Source organism: Hypomesus nipponensis, chromosome 23, assembly GCF_054491055.1.
Source record: "Hypomesus nipponensis isolate SF chromosome 23, ASM5449105v1, whole genome shotgun sequence".
Lineage (NCBI taxonomy): Eukaryota > Metazoa > Chordata > Actinopteri > Osmeriformes > Osmeridae > Hypomesus > Hypomesus nipponensis.
In genome coordinates, this window is record NC_140383.1 from 8,658,569 (window position 1) to 8,680,610 (window position 22,042).

Here is a 22,042-nt window from a genome sequence, read left to right on the forward strand (position 1 = left end):
TTTTTACATGCAGAATTGAAAGGCGCGCGTGTTCCCCGAAGGGCAGAGCAATGAAAACGACCCTGATCGTCTTGCACCATTTCTGCCATAAAGTGCAGCTGTCCGCCCTAGTGTTAGAATGTCTCTGTGCGGCTGGCTCAGCAGCAGGGCTGAAAATTGGAAGAATAACTGATGGTGTGCTTGGCCATCGGATATTTGCCCGTGCAACTGCTGTTGTTTTTTAGGCATGCTTGTAATTTGTCACAGCATTTTAAAGATAATTTTAACATGGTTCTCAAATTGTAGGTTTGTTGTGGTACCCTAATGATAACTGATTAATTATATATACAAAATAAAATGTACACCCATTTTTACACCAAACGATAACAAATGAAGTGTGAGTCCACTGTAGGTCAACACACTGTAAAGTTAATAATGTACTCCACAGTTTCCCACAACCCTACGGTCCCCCAACCCCAGAGCAGCATTGCTCCTGAAGTCTAAAATATATGACCTCATTGACCCCTTCCCCCTCCCCCTGACACCCCTCCACTCAGCCTTTTGAATTATAACCTTTGCACACGGGCTGGTGCACAATGTGATGATTGTGATTGTGATTTAATTCTAATGGCAAACTAAAAGATGGCTTCCTCTGAGAACAGGCTGGATTTATGGGCCTTGTCCTGGCTGCCGGCCTTACATCCTCTCTGATCTGCTTTTACTCCAGCGACCCCTTGACCCCACGGGTCATTAGAGAGCCCCGAATGGTCCCATTGGCCGACAGCCGATCTCACGCTGCTTGTTTCCAATCAAATCACTATATTTAACGGGGACACGAGCCGGCCAAGTCCAAAAGAGACATCTGTTTGAAATTGTTACTCGCAATTATTTCATGTGCAAGTTCTCTCCCCTCTCCCTCCCTTTGTTTGTTATTGTTTGTTTTACCGCTGAACGTCCCTCTCTGGATGGCTAATGGCCAATACGAGGAGGGAATCTGGCTCCTGGAACTGCTGTCACAAAGGCATGTAGCTGGAGGAAAATGGAACAGCACAGAGGGGTTCATAATGCTGAACAAAGCAGGTTTTTCACTCTATTCAGAGCAGGTTTCTCAGTCAGAGCCTTGTATCGCTGCCAGCTCACATGATGGCTCCATCCAGCCTGTCAGTCATAGTTCTCACACGCTGGCGGTGGGCAGGCAGATTTACGCCCCACACATGGAAAGGAGATCAAACTTTCCGTTAAGAAAGTTTATACACAGTGTCTAGACCTGTGCATTTATGTGTTGCACGATTAATGGGACAGGAGAAGCAGAAACATGACTTCGCTTAATTGTTTGTGTAAATAGTTTGAGTTAAAAATATCTATTCTTTAGAATGATGTTGTGTCAAGGGTTCTGCTGTGAATGGCATGGCTGGTAGCAGTTCCCATGATTGGTTGAATTGGTTGAAATCGTTTCGGTTCCTTCAACAAATTGTGTGTGCGCGTCTGACCTGGATCGTGCATTCTTCCCATTCTTGTACCCTGCCGTTGGATCACGTTTAAAGGACAATCATCCCTCCTAAGTCTTATCCCCATGTTCTCCCTCTTGGCTGGCTCGAGACCAGGAGACCTTCAGAGGACAGCCTATGCCAGTTCGATGTTCTCAGTTCAGTTCCAGTGGAAAAGAAAAAGAGGAATTCGACCCCTTCCAGAACAACTTTCTTTTATTACTGCACTCACTCAGAGTTGCAACACCAAAAAAGAGTTGGTGTACAGGTGAACATGGGATATATTCTCTCCAAGTTTACAAATAAAAAATACACAGTTATTATCTTGGATTTATCATACAGAATTTTCCTAAGCCATGCTGCTAAGCCCAGTGAGCCCATAGAGGCTGGTCTTGGCTGCATGGGAATCAAGTTTCCTCTGAAAACTGGCCTCATAATTACCACTGAATATAATAGGCAGCTTCCTGACCATATAATCAGCGACTGGAATACATCAGTGCATAATCATGGTGGATTTCCCAAAGGTGATTGGCCACAGATTTTCATTTGGTGCTAAACTTTCCAGGCAAACATGATCAGTTGTTCTTACACGACCGCTGTTCACACGGTATGCAGCACTACAACAAGTGCCTCAAAGATGGACATCAGATGACGCCACAGTAAGTCCGTTACCCCCACCCAGAATCCATGGCGGCAGCCCCACCCATGTAGACCAGGAGAGATGTGAGAATGCTTTGCCACCTGAAATGGAGTGTTGTGACACTGTGGGTGCTAAAAGCACAGACAGCTGCGTGGGCTCAAACAGTGCTTTTGGATGACACTTAAAAAGGGTTCGTAAGTGTTTCCTTTTCTTCCCAGTGGGATCACCGTTACACTGAGATTAAACAACATGGTACTGGTGTGTTTCATGTGATGTGGATGCAGGGGTGACCGAGTCAGCCTGGCAGATGTGGGGGCAGTGACGATCTGGAGCAGGGGTTCATCGTGAATATTCACAGGCTGACAGCGTTGTGACACCTTCGATTCTGCAACCACGGGATAAGACGACTTTTCTTTTCTAAACAGCCATCGTAGGACTGAATATTTACAGCTCTGGAAAAAATGGAGAGACCACTGCACCTTTTTCTTTCATTTAACAAAAAGTTGTGAAGGAGCGTTTTGAGAGAGGAACAGAAGGGTAACATTTAAGAGGCCACCGCAAATGTTATCCTTCTGTTCCCTCACTCAAAATCTATTAGGGGATGTCGTTAAGCAGTTGGCTGCAGCTCAAAAGGTGACTGGTTCAATTCATCTCTGTATGATGTTTTGGATAAAAGGGTGTGCTAAAAAAGCTAAGTGAAAAAAAAAAAAACATTACATCATTCTTCTTGCATACTTAGTGGCCAGTACTTGAATACTTTCATGGTTTCATCGGGGTGCTTCAAGTGTATATTATTAAACTAATAGACTACAAAACAATTATATAGACACTTTCTCCATTGTCCCGAGAGTATTTGAAAGTGTCCTTTTCCTCTACCCTCGTGCAGGTCTACTACTGCATTACCAGGGTGTACTGCCTCAAAGCTGGATAAAGATGCTCACCAACTGGTCATGTAAGGCTGATCCCTGGCCATATCATATACATTGAGCATTCCTCAAATAGCCAAGCCTGTGTGAGAGATGCATGCACACAGACAGACACACACTAACAAAACGCGTTGACCGTTTTCCAGCACACACAAACATGCACTCAAAACACATGCCTCTCTACAAATTGAGAAGATTTTAGGGTTGGGATTAGGGTTAGGCCATGTCAGTGCTATAATTCAACCTCAGTTGAGCTTCCCCTCTAATCTTATGGATGGTTGATGTATAGTAGATCCTAGAAGGAACTGAAATAAATGCACAAATAGTCCACTTTCATCCTATGTGATGGAGCTATTTCTAGGTTATGGGGTATTCTCAACTACGTCACTGTAGTTAACTATATCCCCTCAGCCTCCGTTCTTAAGTGAGAACATAATTGGTTGGTGGGCTATTGTGCATTGTGTGGGACACAGTGTGTGTTCTGTCAGGGCTCATTTCTGCTGCATCAGAACCTCTTCCTTTTTCCTGTCTCCTGTGACAGGGGAGAATATATGATACCTGTAGGGCCCAGGGTTGGGGTCTCCTTCCCTCAAGACAGGAAGAACTGATCCTTACAGACTGCCACTGGTCAGCTGACCCACGCTTATGAGGTGAGATGTGTTGGGCTCCTGCTGCTGAAGATGATGAAGTCATTAAGGGTCTCTGACACATAATGTATGGTGAAACTCTGGAGCAAAGGGTTCTTATTCCACGGTTCTGTTCGCTGAGGCACACTTCACTCCTAAACTCTTCTCTCACACTTCTTAGACGTTCCCAGGTTTACAATGAAGTGCACTGGAGTTCGCTGGATATCGAGTTCTGTAATTGCCTGTTTAATACGGAAAGGAAGACGGCATTCTCTCGCTTATAGCAATGGACACCTTTTAGTAGCATGTGCTGAATTGGTGGGGGTCAGAGGGTTAGGCTAGTTTCTGAGAAGAGCAATGTTTGCATGCCTTGTTTCCCTACTAGCACTCAGCTGTTTAAACTGTCACTTTGGTCTGTATTTCCAGTCCATAATTACAATGGTGGAGTTGTGAATACAGTCCCCCCGCAGCAGGGCCTTCCCTCCCCCACCCTCTACTATGGAATCACCAGTCCCTCATCTCTCTGAACAAGGACAGGGTCAGGGGTTCAGCTATAGGGTGGAACACCACCCCTGCCTATGAGTGAGCTCAACCCAGAAGAAGAAAAAAACGGGGAAATGAGAGGGTTCGTGGAGGTGGGGAGGTGCTCGGGTTAGTGGCCTAGAGAGAGAGAGAACAAGCCAAACCAGAAGAACATTAGCAGAGACAGGACTTTGTAGCCGACTGCACTGAGCTCCAGCCCAGTATTACTTTGACTGTCCTCAAGGTTTTTTTGGGGGGGTTACCAGCTAAAGATGTGCCCATCGGTCTTCAACATCACGTGTCGCATGACAAAAAACAAGGATAACACATTTACTGGGATTTCTGTCTATTCCAGTTGAACTTTGTGGGTCGTCACCGCAGTGAGGACAGAATTGTACTTCCTTCACCAACTTGTGTTATAAAACCACCACCCCGTCCAGTTGCAGAGGGGAAAATGCTGTGGGTGGGTGGAGTGATGAGTGGGTGTAGATTCTGAGGCCAATTATAACAGGAAATGGAACTTCTAAACATAAAAAGAGAAGCTCTGAAGGAACCTCCCTGACCGCAGCTTAGACGAGGTCATCCATTCTCGCCTCTCACTCACACAAGTCTTCAATCAGAACTGCCCCTGGCCTGGACCAAACCGTGGCATTCTTCAACAGCCTACGCTGTGGCATGGTCCCTGGCCCCTGGTAGACAGCTAGCGACCTCTCCAACTGGATGGGTCATGGTGGATATATGAGTGGTCATGGAACAAGGTTGGGTCCTCGTAGGTTGTGCAAGGGAAAGAAAGGCCACAATGAATCCCTTTATGGTAGACGTGCGCTGGGCTCTTCCAGCTCTGCCTCCAGGGTAGTAATGTAGGCCTCCGTCTAGCTGGGGCAGAGGGATAACCTTGCCTCTGACATGGGTCACTTCTTTTTGATCTCGGAGGACTGAGCTCTATGCAGGAAGTCTTTGATGAAGGCCTGGGCCAAGCTCAGGGAGAGCTACACAGAAGCCTTGTCAAATGAACCCCTTTATTATGATGACCTCGGCCCCAAAGGTCAAAGGTCGAAATGTGACACACTCTTGGGTTTTTCGAAACATCTCCAGACACTCTCCAATTCACCAGCATTTTTGTGCCTTAATGTTGTATTTGATCAAATCTATAAAAGCATCAATCACTATCAACTTCAATCTGGGAGTGCTTCATATACATCCCCACACCACTATGGCCATGGCTAGATCTGACGTGTAGTGTAGGAGGTTGTGTTCTCGATTCAGATCTCACCTCGTTTGTGTGGTTGTCTAATTGCTGCTGCGTAGCCCTCTGTTCCCGTGCTAACCTTTGTTCTCAGCCCAAGGGAGGCTCCTTACCCCCGGGCTATTTTTCTACACATCTCCTCTCTGAGAGAATAAGGAATTCCAATGGCAAGGCCAATCAGTGGGATTCTTATGACATGGATCCTCAGCAGAATTAGCTGTCAGAGTAAAATAATTTGTTCCCCTTTCTCCTTACACTCCTAAGATAGCAACATTGTCTTTCCTCGTCTCTCTCTCTCTCTCTCTCTCTCTCTCTCTCTCTCTCTTTCTCTCTCTCTCGCTCTCTTGCCACCAGTGGTGTTTTATGTGGTTCCTGAAGTCTTTTCCTCCGAGTTTCCTGCCACTGTTAATTTTGGACAACATGGGCGCTAACTTTAGAAAGTGCTCTGTATGCATTTTGCATTTTGGGAGTATCCTTTTTCACCTCGGTCTTCAGATGAGGGCTGAGCTCCGACGAATAAAAACAAAAACACAACTAGTCCCATAAGATACATATAATATTTGCATTTGTTGCGTGTAATGAACAACAATGTATGTCGATAATGAAAGGAATGGCTTCAAAGAGAAAACATAGTTGGTCTTCCATTATTCAAGCTCACTCACCACCTAACTCAAAGATTAAATGACCCTTAGAAAAGGTTTGAACATAAATTGACACCCTGGCTGGCTTACAGATATTACCAAATACTATATATATATACAAATTATTATTTGCACACTTAACCATAAATATGAATAGAGGATCATGTGTTCGTGTGTCAAATTTTTTAGTCAAATTATGTAGCCAATCATTTGTTTTTAATTTCAAAGTGTTTAGGGGTGAGCCACTGTCTGCATCCTGTCTTTAGAGTAAAGCTATGACGAAAACACATTCAAGCTAGCCTGTGACATGTCCAGGGCATTTTTGATCAGGAGAAAGGGTCTGACATGAAGCTCTTTTTTTTACAGGCTAGAATTCATTAGAGGTCCATGGAGAGGAGGAACGATGCCACTGGCTTTTATGTTTCCCTCAGGGACGAGACCATGTGACATCAAAGGAGACACAACACAGGACCTTGGTTAAAACCGGAAAAATGTAGATACTGTATTTGAAATGTACAAAAGCTATATACACACACACACACACACACACGTCTGCACACATACACACTGAGCATAGTAAAGTCGACCGTAGCATACACGGGGCTACATCAATTCCAGCAAACCTACAACTGTTTGAGGTCGTCTCATTGTTGTATCCTTTATATGGTTCCTTATCAAGAGACGAGTTCCTTGTTTGAGCCTCTAGTTCACTCCATGCTCACTGGGAAAGTGTGTGGGGAAGGGGGGGGGGGTAATGAATGCATTCATTAGAGCACAACCTCCACTGTGGACACACGGAGCTACTTGCATATTCCTTTAGAGATAACAGGCTACGCGTACCTCCTCGTCAGTCCTGTAGAGGGGTCCCTTCCTACCTCTGTTTCGTGTGAAATCAGCCGGTCGTATGAGAGGGAGTTCCATACAGAGTGAGCTCCGCCCAGCAAGGTCTATGGAGAGCTAACTAGGACTCTGTGGGGCAGCGGGAGGGCATCTGATAGACCGGTGCCACCTTATAAGGTGTCCTCGGACAACCCAATGCATGGATGGGGACGGCTCAATGGAGCCATGTTGGTTGATGTTTTTCTTGAATTCGACATTCCCCAAATGTCAACTTTAACATAATTTAAAGCATGTATCATACAGTATATTTCTAAACATGGTCATGATGAAAGAGATTGCGATCATTCCATATGCCTTTTACCCGGCAACATGGTTTTCATGTCAGTTCATATGTGTTCAAATGCTCAGACGGAATCTAGTTAGCAAGGCACTTCGTGAACTGCTTTCAGTGTACTGCTTTTTAAAGGGTAACACTATCAAATACTGATTGATGGACTTATTTGTAGATGCATGTTCATACCCTGGACAATTCTTGATGTAGATAAAAGTATGGCTTTTTAAACACTGAAAATGCTCCTTATGCCTTTACTGTATTGACTTTCGACATAAAAGCTACATATTGTATAGCAAATAATACAAGACACGCAGAGAGTCTGTACGCAGGTGAACGCACAGTGAAACTCCCTTCCCCATTGTCAAATAGTTCAATCAGTGCTTGTTTTCATAGTTCATTGTTTTCCTGATGTAGAGGTGATGACCCGTGTGCGAGGCCCTCTGTTAGGTCATCATGTTGAGGAACTTGCTTTCTTCAGCCAGCGCCGTGAGCATGGAGCTCATGTCTCCGATCGCCATGTTGCCCACCCCCGCCGGCACGGACGGCAGTGTCACCGAGTTCCGGGGGGTGGTGAGTCGTGAGGAATTCTGGGACAGGCTCTGGAGGAGGCCCGGGCTGAGCGTCCCAGACATGAGGCTGGAGTGGTCCCCGTCGTCCAACATGGCGTCAAAGTCGATCTGAGCGTGCTCCACGCCCGAGGAATCCACGGTGCTAGTGACCTGGTTGACCCCCGGGGAGGCCATGTTGGCCAGGGTGCTGCCAGGGTCCTGGCCGGCACAGGGGGACATGGGCGCATCGAAGTGAACGCCGCCGTGCTCAAACGTGTGGATCTGGCCGTTGTAGAAGGTGACCGGGTTGTTCCCGTTGACGTTGTGGACCGCAGACCCGCCGAGCCTCTTCGGGCTAGCCTCGGAGGTGTTGCCGTGGCCGGGGTTGAAGTCCGTTGGAAGGAAGCGGCCGTGTTGCATGGCGCCGCTGGGTCCTGAATGTTGTCTGTTCATGGACTTAGGCTCCATGGGAGGCCTGGGCTGTATCATAGCCCGGTTCCCATTGTGGACAGGCTGCTGGGGGGGAACACCGTAACCCTGCTGCTCCACCTGGGGATTGACGTGGGGGTAGCTTTGGCCCTGAGTCCTCGACCTGTAGCTCTGCATGTCTGGGTTCAGGCCTCCCATGCCTCTGCCACTGGGCAGAGTAGCGCCGCTGTATGCGGGTCTGCTGGCGTTTGGCTGTAAACTGGAGTTTCCGGACAGAGAGTTCGGAAGGACCTCCTGCCCGTACCCTTGCTGGGGGCTCATTTGCTCCCCGAAGCTCATGTTGTTGTTGTAGGGCTGCCTCGGTTGTGGGAGGGAGTTCATCCTCTGTGTGCTACGCTGGGTGTAGCCTTGTAGCGCCATGTTCTGGCTCATGGGCATCACCGGCTGGTTGCCATTATCGAGGCCCTGGAAGGGTCCAAAATTGTGTTTCTGCTGAACCACGGCCAGGTTCCCTCTGCCCAGCTGCTGTTGCTTGGTGAGCCTGGCTGGAGCTTCCACTGTTCCGGAGCTTACCTCATTCCACTGCACTGGCATGCTGCTCTTGCTCAGGCTTGTGGAGGCTAGGAAGGGCTGCTGGTGGGAGGCTGGACTCATCTGGTAGGGGGGCAAGGCCTGTTGGGCTAACTGGGGCATGTTGGCATCCACCATGGCCATGCGTCTCTGCCCATAGAACTGCTGCTGGGGCTGGCCCTGGAGCTGCTGTGGGAACCCCTGGGGCTGGCTGGAGCCATATTCAGCCGCTGCTGCATTCTGGAGAGCGCCACCGTTCTGTGAGCGAAGGTACTGCACCACGTCGTCAGGAAGCATCATGTCGTCCTCCCCGGCCTGGTCCAGGCCGTCCACGGCCATGTTCTCCATGGCCACGTTCTCCGAGATGCTGGGGGGCCTGGGCGCAAAGGGCTGCCGTTGCAGGCTGCCATCCGAGCGGGTGTAGCCCTGCATGACCAGGGCCCGGCGGTCGGTGGAGGGAGGCCCCATGAGGGGGTTCATGTTGTTCATGCTGTTGTAGCGTTGGACCCGGGGCAGGGACAGCGGGTCCAGGGCCGGGCGGCGGACGGGGTCGCTGGCCCGGCGGGGCAGGTTGGCAGGCACTTCGTGGGGCATCATGCTCTGGGAGCCGTAGCCCAGGTCGCTGCAGCGCCGCGGCACAGCCCCCCCGGGGGGGTGGAACAGGTGGGAGGAGTCCTGGGAGTCCCCATACAGGGCCATGCGGGTCCGGAGGCTCATGCGCTCCATGTTGGGCAGGGGCGTGGGCGGGGCCCCCCCCGTGGCGGCGGCGTATTTGGCCTTGAGGCGGTAGTGCTGGGCCGGGGTGAGGCTGAGCAGGCTGGGGAGGCCTCCCCCTCCTCCCCCCCCGCCGCACTGGCTGGCCTCGCTGGAGCGGCGGGAGAGGTCGGTGGAGATGGGGTCGTAGGAGTCGGCCGAGCTGATGTTGTTGTGGTGGCGGTGGCTGAACTGGGAGGCCTCGGAGGAGCGGCGGCTGGAGTAGCAGGGGGAGATGCCCGAGGAGCGCCGGCTGAGGGCGTACGAGCTGCCGGTGCTGGTGTTGCTGTCACGCCGCTGGTTCATCTGGTTCATCTGGTTTAGCTGGTTCAGCACGGTCACCTCGCAGGATGACAGGTCACCAGACCGCGGTCCAGAGTACGTCATGGTGGGACAACTCATACCAGAACCCTCTAGGAGAGAACCTGAGAGACAGAGAAACACATCCCTTAGACTAACAGTAGTAATCCAATCATGGGGGACATACACAGCCAAAAAGTTCCGTTTGAGCAAATTAATTAGGCACAACTGGCTGCTTGTACACCAACAATGAAGTCTCGAGATACATTTAGTCATATACCTCTTATATTTAGCTCTGTAAGTCACTCTTATCCAGAGCGACTTAGAGTAAGTACAGGGACATTCCCCCCGAGACAAGTAGGGTGAAGTGCCTTGCCCAAGGACACAACAGCCGGGAATCGATCTGGCAACCTTCCGATTACTAGCCCGGTTCCCTAACCGCTCAGCCATCTAACAGAGATGTGTGTTATGATAGGACAGAAGTTGTTGAACGTCTACTCACCGAGAGTGGGCAGCGGCGGCAGCTTGGTGGTGCGCACCTGAGGAGCGGGATTGGCCCAGGGACACGGCTCCCTCACCGTCTTCAGACGCTCCTGCTTGATGTTCTCCAGCTTGATGGTGACGCCCCCGTGCCCCGCCTTCCTCAGCTGGAGCCCCACCCCCCCAGCCGAGTGGCCGGGGGACAGGGTGGACGAGTCCACCATCGGGGGGGCGGCGTCCAGAGCGCTCAGGTCCCCGAAGCTGCCCCCACCGCCGAACAAGGCCATCTCTACTCCACTGTCGTTGTTGGTGGCGCTGCCAAGTGGCGACGGCTCACTGCTACATGACGAGTGGCCACCAGGGCTGGACTGATACGTCTGAGAGAGGGAGCGGGGGATAAGGGGGGTTAGCGTCACACACGGTCAGTGTCTTCGGGTCCGATCGGATCGAGACAGATTGCTGGCTGGCTGGTTTAAAAGGAAGTGCTGTTGGCGTGGAATAATACCAAAAGCCTTTCAGATCCTCTTAAAAGGATGTTCAAAATGCTCATGTGTTTTGTTTTTGTGACACACTATGTGTGGAATAACTGATTAGGCGTATAGATTCACAGGCTATTCATCTGAGATGGGTTGATTTATTGATAAAGGAAAGTAAATAGATAATGGATGAACATTTTGAGTCTCCAACAGTCCAGTTGTGAAAGTAATCCATTCTGACCCAAACTGAACTAAAAAGAGTCTTGATCACAGCTTGATAGCTGGCACAATTTGTTCAGCACACATGCTCAACTGTCCCAGTCTTTGAATATTAATTTGATAATGACTTTTATCATTGGCCTTCAGAGACAACTGTCAGATCTAAGGGCCACAGAGGAATAGAACAGGACGCAGACAGAGACAGAGAGAGCGTGCGCGTGTAAGCATGCGTGCGTGACATTCAATGGAATAGACCAACAAATGTCGAAAACAGGCACATCGGGACGTGAAAACGGGCTGTTGAAACAGAACTCTCATGCTGCATCAGAAGGTACCGATTGGGGGAAAAAACGGAAAAAAGAGGGTCAGATGCTCACCTTAGCACGGCCTGTCCGTTAGGAAAGGTTAAAGGGAGAGAAGCACACTCAAGCAGTGACCAGAGGGGTGAGTCAGACACAGGAGAAGCCAGTAGCAGAACAGCATCGGTTTTGTTGTTGGTGTTAGTCAGGAGCGAAAATGCCATTCACGGGAACATTTCGAGATTCGATTCAAGCACATAGAAAAGGGTAAGGTTAGTCATAAACTCGTTAGTGTAAGGGAACACTGGGTTGACACCAAACCGGCCTAATCGAGCCCCCAGACTCACCATTGAGTTCTCTGTCTTGATAGACTTGACCAGCAGGCAGTCATCCACCCCTCTCGTGGTGCTGTTGGCCTCCGTCATGCCTTCCAGGCTTCGGCCGCTCAGCTTGTGGCTGGACTCGTTCTCTCCGCTCCCTCTGGGCGGCTGGGGCCTCGGGGGAACGTCGCCGCGCTGCTTCTTGGTGACGTGGGCCTCGGGCCCGTGGACGGTCTTCACGTGCTTCCTGAGCGAGCTGGGGTCGGTGTAGCGCTTGGTGCAGCCCGGGATCTTGCACACGTAGGGTTTCTGTGGGGGGGGGGGGAGGGGGTGGACGTTTCGTCATCTCATCACAGTGAAGGACATGGTTCTTTTCATACCAATTTAAGTGTTCCCATTTGACGTGTTGTTCATTTAGCAGGCTCATTTAGACGGTTTCGACGGTGACTGCATCCCTAACCCATAGTGATGGTTTTGGGATGATGATAATATAATCGTGTATTTGATGGATGATGGACGCGCGTCCCTACCTCGTTGGAGTGCGTGCGGTTCTGGTGCTTGGCCCGGTCTGATGCGTTGGAGAAGGCCTTGTTGCATCCCTCGTGTTCGCAGACGTAGGGTTTCTCTCCAGTGTGGGAGCGCAGGTGGGTCTTGAGGTTCTCCAGGCGAGAATAGGCCTTGGAACAGCCTTCAAACTGCACAGAGGCACACAGGGAGGTTACAGACAGCGGAGGGGGGTAGAGAGAGACAAATGAAAAGCTCCCGTCACAATACACATGCGGACGCCTGTACTGTATTTAAGCTAAGTGTGGGGCCTGCAGTGTCTTTGGTTAGCATGGGGTCATTTGTGGAGACAAAGTCGAGCATTTCTGTTTTGCTTTGTATGCATTGGTCTGTGCTGCCATTAGCTATTCCTTCAGAGGCCTCCATGCAGGGGTAATTGGCAGTGTGTGTGTGCAAGAGAATCAAACTAGATTAGCTCAAAAAGTGGACATAAAAGCCAAAGATCCTTGCTATCTAGTCAGGAGGGAGATGGTTTGAATGAGATGCACGAGGGGTTTACAAACTATACAGTAGATCTTAATAAGGACCCATGGCTCCTTACTTCTCTTTATATTTTAATTACATCCCCATCCTGTCAATCAGCTTTGTGAAGTCTTCTGAGAAGTAATCTTTTATAAGCGAGCTTTGAAGCAAGGAAATCCGACACTGAATTTGATCATCTTGAATGTATGCAAGATGATGAGGGCCTTGATGAACCAACTGCAAATGTTGGAGGACGACCCCAGGGGTACAAGCCTTGAGTACAAGTTCACAGTTGTGTTTTATACTGGCACACAACAGCTTCTAAATGACATGGGGAAGAACTACAGAAACAGCTTCGAGTCTTCACGTGTGTTATGTAGCCACATTGTTCAATGTCAAGTTGCATGCTGGGAGAAGGAGTTCTTACTGTGCATTTGTGTGGCTTCTCTCCTGTGTGCCTGCGCATGTGGACTACCAGCATGTACTGGGCCTTGAAAGGCTTCTGCTCCCGTGAACACTCGTCCCAGCGACACACAAACTCCTTCTTCTCTCCGTGGATGTGGTCATTGTTAATATGCTGCAGACAAAACAAGGCTTTAGTACACCAACAGTCTATGCTAGCTAATTTAGCACAAATGACACAAAAAAAAAATTGGGGGGGGGGATATGTACTGTGAGTCAGACATGTAAGGACTGTCTGATGTGGACTGAAATTTGATGTTAACTCTCACTATGCTAAATGGGATTCATGCTAGTGTCTTGTAAATGTGTGTTTGAGTGTGTGTGTGTGAGTGTGTGTTTGAGTGTGTATGTGTTCGTGCATACAAGAAGAAAAGTCAATAATGAGAGCAGGCCTCCCTTTTCAGTTCCCACCAGAGAGGATATGCATCCCCCACACAGAGAATGACTCTACTGGCTATCCATCAAGACTGACAGTCATTTTCCATTCGGTAGAAGACGAGACAAAGGACAATGATTTGTCAGATGTGGAGACAAACACCTATGATTGGCTGTGGATATGTTTTCTCAGACCATGACGCATGAGAGCTAGGGAACTTCCTGATTTTTCCAGAGGATCTTCAGCCTTCCCTATCTTGTCTCACACGGCATCCACTCTTCCTGGACTTTTTGTGTAAACTTTCTCAAACAAGAGGTGGAAATAAGAACAAATGTATCTAGTTGTTGTTGTTTTGTTTTTTTTTACAAGTAAGTGCATAACAATGTTTCATTTGAGAGGATTCTGTCATTCCTACTGTATTGTCTAGGCATGCAAGGCCTACTATATAGGATTACAATGCATACCCCTCCATTTACTCTGAGCTCTTAATTATACCGCCTTTTACCCAGGAGACCTAAGCCTTACCCCCCCCCCCCCACACACACACACACAAAATACAACTCACACACACACGTTCACAAATCCTGAGTACACATCCACCTCATGCAAATAGTTCCCCCCCCCAAACAGACCACTTCATTTCCTATGGGCATCCACCCACACAATACTCGACTTATGTGGCTGATTCATCTCAAAGCAAAAGCAAATGGAGCCAGAATGTGTCCTCTCTTCATGTCCAGCCGCTGAGTGTGCTGGCGGTTGAGATTCCTGTTCCAGATCCTTCTGGGAGGACGAGGAGACACAAGTGTGTGGCCTGGAGAGAGGCTTCCATTTTCAGCTATGTACTCTTCATTCTGAACTGAAACCATAATTTGGGGCTATTGGGAAGGATTACTCTTAGTGAATGGAACCAAAGCACTACACCGGCATTTAGTGTTTCTTTTTTCAAGGTGTGTGATTTCTCTGGGTACCGAGCAGAACATCGTGTGAAACCTTGGAACTGCAGTAGGGAGAGGAGGAGTGGCTGGATGAACTCCTGTCAAGCCCTTGGCACTGAACTCCAAGCTGTCATTACCTCCACAGAGCCCGAAACGTCCAACCGGTTTGGAATGAGGAAAGAGGCTGATTCATTGCACTGTTCTAAGGTAAACCGTGTTCTTTCGTCCAAATGTGAGTGTGCAAGCCTCTCCTGCTCCCTTGTCTTGCTGTGTCCCAGTGAGAGTAGTGGTATGTGAAAAGCTCTTGTCCATCCACACCCCTCCCACCCCCCCAGCTCAGCCTCACACCCAGCCTCTGCACTGGGCTTACATTGTGCACACATCAAGCACTGACAGCACTCACCACAGGGACCGGGCCTGAGAATGGGTCTCATGCTACAGGCTGGAGCAGGGGCTAGCCTGGGCTTGTCCTCTGTCCTGGCTGGAGCCGTGAAGCTAAAAGAAGGAAGTGAAGGTGGTGGGGAGAACGGTGTAGGGGCCTGTGAGAGGGCCTCTGGTCCTGACCCAGAACTGCCTGACATATAACCCCTAACCAATAGGGGCAAGAGGAGAAACCCTAACCCACAGAGGATCCCAACCAAATGGGAATGCAGATTCAGAAGGGGACCTGGGTTCCAGTAGTCTTGGCATGGTGATAGATTTATGACCTGCCTTGTAGAGGGTCGAGGGTCAGAGATCAGTGAGAGCCAGAGGTTGGGGTTGTGGGGCCACAGCTGCAGCGGCTGGACTGTACCTCTGAGAGAACCTACTAGATCATCAACCATGGGTCTGTCGGCCACAGGAAGGGATCAGTTACCGCCCTGCTTAATGAGGGTCACAAAAACCAAGCCTTTCGCCTTGAAATAGACGGACGGTTCTCTTCCCGCACATACTTGCTCGGCGGAGAAAGGCGCGGAGACAAACAACGGGATAAAGCGCTGACTGTTTCTCCAGTCCTGACCCTGGTTCATCGCATCACTCCGCACTGAGCTAAGCTATGACAGAGCTACGCATGTCCGCTACTGAGCGTGTGCACTCCACTCACGTGAACCAGCTGGTCCTGGGTGTCGTACTCCTTGGCACAGCCCTCCCAGTGACAGTTGGTCTCGTAGACGGCCTCGGGCTCCTGCTTGCACTCGTCCTTGTCCAGCTCCTCGCTCAGGTCCAGGACCCCCCCGGCGTGCTCCTGGGAGCAGGGAGAGATGGGCCGCGGCGGGCACTCCACCTCCATCTTCACCTTGGGCTTCTTGGGGATCATGGGGTTGACCGTGCTGCTGACGGCCGGGTCTCCTCCGGCGCTCTGAGGGGAGACGAAGGAGACGGACAGGGGGAGAGGGTGAGGCCGTGAAAGGGGGGTGAGATAGGAAGGGCGAGGGAGAGCGAGTCGGGGAGGTATGGAGATACAGAACAGTGGGTGTGGGTGGGGGGGGGGGAGTGTATGGAGCGAGTCAGATGGAGGAGTCAGAGAGATATCACAGCGTTGTTCTTGGCCTGTGCGGCTGATGTGAATGCCGGTTCCAGAGTGCACCAGGCACCATAACTCAGAGAGCGACCCGCCACAGAGACTAAACAGTTTAGACTGCTTTATGAGTGCCAGCCAGGGGGAAATATGAAAAGGCAGAAATGATTACCCACAAAGCAACAGCTAGGGACTTTGATCTACCGATGAATTCTCAACAGAACTGACAGACAGACTGTCAGACAAAGGGAGACTGACTTTTTAAGGCTAAAAGTGTGTGGAAATGCTCGGAAAGGATGGGTCAGGGATACTGTAGGTCTAGTAGTGGTCATTGTGTGTGTGCGTGTGTGTGTTTGAGGGAAAGAGAGTAAGTAAGTTTGTCTTATTGAGGTTTTCTTAAATCCCACCCAGTCACTACAGTGTAGAGCAGTGCTGCAGGGGCCTCCTGGTTTCACTAACACATGCTTCATTGGCTGGAAACCAGGAAATGTGGTTCTGATCTCTGTCTCGGCTGAGCTACAGCTCACTGTGTCTCTGTCTGTGTGGGAGCCTCCGCCCTGTACAGTACAGTGTGTGTGTGCAATATAGGCGTGTTCGTGAAGAACTGCGCGCGCCTGTGTGTAGTGGATAGAGCTGAAATAGAACTTGTGATGGACGTTCACGTGTGTGGGATAGTGTGAGGGCCGCAGGGTTGGCCTCTCCTTTGGGTTGGCCTCTCCTTTGGGTTGGCCTCTCCTTTGGTCTCTCGTTGGAGGTGTTCTAGGCTCCACGAGGTTTGTGGGTGGAGCTAACCTGATGATCTTGTCTGGGCTCGCGAGGTTACAATTCAGACCTGCAATATTCTCTCTCTCTCTCTCTCTCTCTCTCTCTCTCTCTCTCTGTCTCTCTCTCCCTCTCTCTCTCTCTCTCTCCCTCTCTCTCTCTCTCTCTCTGCCCTCGACATATCGAGCGGGCTGATGAGAGGGAAGTTTACACTGGGATAGATGTTGTGTATAATAAGATGAAGGAGACCGAGGAGAAACTCAGATAAGAGAGAGAGACCACTCCTAGGACAATCACTGACTTTTCACCACAAGCACTTAAAAGTGTTGAGTAACCCAGCTTTGGTATAATTAATGTAGTCAGGGAGAAAAAAAAATGATCCGATTCATTTTAAACACACCTGGTTCCTACAGAAGACCAGGAGGAGGCTTGTGAACGTAGATGTGTGTAGTGTGTGTGTGTGTGTGTGCGCGCAGCTCACCTGCTTAGACTCTACACTGCTGCTGTTGTGTGAGCTGATCAGAGAGGAGGCTGCCAGGACATGCTGGCGGGCGGGAAAAGAGGGCGAAGGCTGGATGAGGGGCGGCGTGTGGCCGAACGCACTGAGTCCCCTCTGCTGGGACAAGAGCTGATGGTATGCCACTGGGTTGATTGGGTGGGGGAAAGGGAACGAGGGACTGGGGGGGAGAGAGAGAGAGAGAGAGAGAGTCAGTCGACACATGGCCTCAACCCGCAACTGCACGCAGCACGGCGAAGAACCCCGATAATCCGAGAAATATTCTGCAAGCGTGTACGTGAGTGCGCGGTACACATGGTGTGCATCGCATGTGTGTGCGCACATGAGGTGCGTGCAAGCGCGTGCGCGCGTCTCCGGCACACGCGCGTGCACGCGATGTGCGAGTCGGAGGGCGCGTGTACCTGAGGCCTCCGACAGAGAGGTGGCCGTAGGAGCTGGAGGCTGCGGAGCTGGAGCGGGAGTTGTTGATGTAGGCCACCAGGGAGTTGGGCGACGTGCGGATCATCGTCTGCAGGTCGATGCTGGCGTCCGACAGGGGGGAGATGGAGAGGGCTCGCTTCCTGTTCAGTCTGGGGGTCAGCCTGGGGCTGGAGAACCGAGACACTGCCGAGGGAGAGGACACAGGCAGGATTTACCACAACATCTAACGCACAACGTCTATCCGCGGTGAAAATAGATTGTGCAAAGACCAAGTCGTATAGTGGTTGGAACCACAAAATCCGACGTTGATTTTAAGTAACGGCAGAGGATCACACAGTCCCAGTGTTTCTTCTCTCTGTCAGACTCATGCTCGGTTGCGCAGGGAGACACAACGGATTGATCGAGCTCCGTGGGTTCCCGGGAGAGACAGTCTTGGTGGAACCTGAGGACTTCTGGTAAAGGTCACGATGGAGCCAGGGCAAGCCCTGCTCTATCTCCTGCATCTCTTCCTCAGCCCCCTACTTCAGATCTACATCCTCTTATGCATAGCTAATCACTCCTAATCATTTGCCGTAATTACCAAGATAAGAATCTCTCTCTCAGGCAGTTGTATTTGAGCAAGTTAAATGGGAGCAATTTAAACAAATTGATTTCAGAATACCATTAAAAAGAACAAGGCGTGTTGTAAGATAGAGGTCAGCGCCCTCTTGGTGGGCTTTGGAGCTATTTTAAAACGTGCACTCACATTCCCATGCACTTTGTGTTTGTGTGGGGGGGGGAGGGGCATTGTTTGGGTACATTTTAAAACCACTTTGCTGTGGATTTCAAATCAAGTAAAGGGAGAGAGGGAAAAGACAGGGAGAGAGAGAGCATGGAGAGAATGGAGAGAGAGAGGAAAAGTAGAGAGAGAAAGAATGGAGAGAGAGAGGAGAGGGAGAGAGATTGGCGAGAAAGAGAGATAGAAAAAGAGAAGAAAGGGAGAGAGAGAGAGAGTGTGTGTTTGAGGCAGAAGGACTAGTGTTGACCAGCTGCTGTGGACCAACAGGTGCTGGGCATTAGGCCTGGTGTGAGAGGACATGGAGCAGCGCTGGTCTGGGGGGTAATTAGGCCTTACAGGGGGCATCATCAGAGGCGCGGGGCAACAGGAAGCCTATAATAGCCCCATCACACCTCTCCTAGACACATGCACTGTGACTGACACATACCGTCTGACAGTCCGTCAACCACAACCCGAGCAGCCTGCAGCCAATCACTGACCTGCTATTGGTTTTACGACTGATCCGTCCCCCAGCCCCATGGAGGTAGGAGTCCAGGGACCACCAGTTTAAACTCGCAGCCATAAACTGTGATCTTACTTCTAAAACAGTTACATTCAGAGGTGGTGAATCGTAAAACAAAGGCACATGTGCTCGCTCAGAGAGCCCCAGGACTGCGACGACAGTTGAATACTCGCAGAGATGTGAGAGATATTTATGAAAGAGTTGGCAAAAACAACAAACGGTCCCCTGGAATGTTCTTCTGAGAGGCTAATAAATAAATGTGTCATGTATCATTAGAACCACCGGGGATTAGGGCGGAGTGGGGGAGGAGGAGGGGCGGGGCTGGAGGGGATGAGAGGGAGGATGGGGGAGGGTAGCCGGGTAGAGAGGGGGCATTGCTGGGAATCGAGAAAGGGGGGGGTGGGGGCGTCTTACCCATATTGGGGTTTATGGTTCTCTTGAGGAGACTGGGAGCAAATTCAGATTTGCACTGCTCTGCTGGCTCCTATCCCCCCCCGACTGGGGCCTGGAGACGAGGGCCCATTGTGGAGCGCCGCTGGTGCGGTCCTATTCATCTTTGCTAGCCACAGACCTCGGGGGAGATGGGCTTATTAATGTGCCACTTTATAAAGCAGGAAACAAGGCATGGAGCCTGGCGCCTACCTCAGGCCCTGCCGCGCCCCTCCCCACGGCCCCTGCCTCGCACCTCTCTGCCTCGCTCCACATTCAACAGGAGCACACTCGACCGGGTTTTCGTCTAGGCTGACACTTCAAGGTGCTGTCCGTCCGTCTGTCTGTCCGTCTGGCTCTTCGCCGTGTCGTCTCCCCCTGTGCGCCCGTGTGTGTCTCCTAGCCTGCGCGTGTTCACTTAGCGCCGAGGGGTCACCGCGTCTGTTCTGCCCGAGGTCAAGCCAGCGCACACTTGGAGATGGAGTGTTTTATAGACGGCGGCTCTAATTTAAGGGGTGCGCAGGTTCCGGCGGGAGCGAGAAACCAGATGTTGCGCGGAAGGCGGCGTCGCCTCGGAGGCGAGCGGGCGGAAACAGAGAGAGGGCAAGAAATGGGAGAGAGATGAAGAGGGAGACATAGGGAAAGTGACGACGGATAGAGAGGGAGAGAGAGAGAGAGAGAGAGAGAGAGAGAGAGAGAGAGAGAGAGAGAGAGAGAGAGAGAGAGAGAGAGAGAGAGAGAGAGAGAGAGAGGGAGAGAGAGAGAGGGTGCCATGAGTTATTCTCTCAGGCTCTGTGGGAGCACAGGGAGTGCTGGCTGTAATTGGGGGATCTGGACTTGATATATGGGCTTATAATTACAGGCGCTTGAGCACACATTCACAAAAAAAGCAGAGGGGTGGCGATAGGGGGTAGCGATTATTTTAAGCATCTGCCTTGCTGTTTTAATTGAAATGGCTTTGTGGAAAATCAGAATACTGTAATTGGGAGGGTACTAATCCCCCCCCCCCCACCCCCCCTTCCCCACCCAGCCTGTTCTACCAGCTCAGCCCACAGAGCCCCCTGAATGGCCGCTGGCACAGGGGGGGCCCACAGCAGAACACAAAGGTATGCTGCCTTTGTTCGGTGTGGCTAACAGGCTCTGGAGGCATGGGTTTAGGGAGTGAACGCAGCTCCAACCACCAGCGGGGCTCTCTGGGGGCCGTCCCCGGCAGGAGCAGGGCAGGAGAAACCCCCTCCTGTCAACCCTTGTTCGGGGCAAAGTTCCCCTGGCTCTCCATGGGGGAAAACAGATCGTTGGAGGAACAGCTTAGAGGGAAGTCTGTGCACCACAAGCAGGGCATCTGATTAGGACTTGGGCCCTATCCCAGCCTGTCCTGCCCTGTCCGGGCCTGGCCTGTTCTGTTTAGCTGCTTAGCCACCCCCAGGCTGGAGGGGTGGAGTGTGTGTTTATTTTCCCTGGTCAATCTCACTAATACCATCACTGAAAACTTTATTAGAGAGGGGCTCGCGCCGGATCTTCTATGAGCCCCCAGTGTCCTGCTAAAGCCAGCCTTGTGTTTGTGTATGTACACACACACTCAGTGTGTGTGTGTGTGTGTGTATGTGTGTGCTTGTACAGTAAGTGTTTGTGTATGTAGTCTGGAGGTGGGGGCTACCCCCCCCCTCCCCTCCTACACAGTGGAATCTCTTTTTCCTCAGGACGGCAGACATTTGCTTTGGCAGCAGCTATTGTCACGGGACCTCGAGCGTTTTCCAGTGCGCTCCCAACACCCTCCCTCGTCCTTGCCTTGGATTGGCCTGATCTTAGGACAGCTCACCAATACTACCGTACCAGAGTGGCCTCCTGCAAGTCCACACTGTAAGGATGTAGAAGCAAACTCAGTGCTGCTGACCCACAGGTGATGCTCTGCTCTGGACCAGGCTGTGGCGTGCCTGCCCGGGCCTTAAGCCTCCTGTCGCTGATAGATCCATGCATTCATTCCAGGGTCTGGCATTTCCCCATCCCCCTTTCCGTGAGATCCGGGGAGGGAGAACACTCCCGACATGAACACGTGCAGCAGATTGACTCGATCCACACAGAGAGGCCCAGGAGCGTGGCCCCAGCCTGTAGCGAAGACTCACGTCGCGGGGGGAAATGGATCAGTGTTGTTTTAGCGGAGACGGCTCTTTCAGCCGGCGTGTCGGCCCGTCACACACAGGCAGTGATTAAAGCGTAAGAGAACACAATTGGCACAGGCACGCACTTGGCACCGCAGCGGAGCATTTCCAAACGGCTACGGCAGGCGGTGGCCAAAGGCACGGTGTCTCCTGTGTTTGTTCAGCAGGCCTGTTAGAGCAGACTGAGTTGCAAGTACTGTACACTCAAACTACAGCAACATCCAGTAGGTAGATACAGGTCTGTTCAGATTACCTTCATGGCTTGTTCTCATTGATTGTCTATTATACTAGGACAAATGTACTAGTGTAGTCCAAACAGTACTTTTTACAGTTTAGTACAGTACAGAACGCACTGCCCTGGCAGACTGGATAACTTCATCGTGACATATTTAGAGCAGTTTCAGTGTGTGTGTAATTTCCAGAGCAACATTCCTGGGTTAAAGTGGTTGGTTTACAGTGCTGAATGGTGAATTCAGTTTTTAATCCGTAGATGTTCCTCTCTGGAGCTGTAAGAACAGCAGCCCGTCTTAAAACTTTACA

General features: G+C 50.8%; 1 protein-coding gene across 1 annotated transcript in view; it reads right to left on the minus strand.

Moving 5' to 3' along the window:
• Positions 1-6,026: 6,026 nt before the first annotated feature.
• The window catches only part of gli2a (GLI family zinc finger 2a), a 58,327-nt gene continuing 42,311 nt past the window's right edge, over positions 6,027-22,042 (minus strand). The window contains exons 6-13 of the mRNA XM_084689532.1: positions 17,616-17,817; positions 17,179-17,374; positions 15,522-15,776; positions 13,089-13,238; positions 12,166-12,330; positions 11,663-11,944; positions 10,344-10,698; positions 6,027-9,966 (exon numbers count right to left, since the gene is read on the minus strand). Of these exons, the coding sequence (XP_084545658.1) occupies positions 7,685-9,966; positions 10,344-10,698; positions 11,663-11,944; positions 12,166-12,330; positions 13,089-13,238; positions 15,522-15,776; positions 17,179-17,374; positions 17,616-17,817 (3,887 nt within the window). The 3' untranslated portion in view covers positions 6,027-7,684. The remainder of the gene's footprint in view (positions 9,967-10,343; positions 10,699-11,662; positions 11,945-12,165; positions 12,331-13,088; positions 13,239-15,521; positions 15,777-17,178; positions 17,375-17,615; positions 17,818-22,042) is intronic.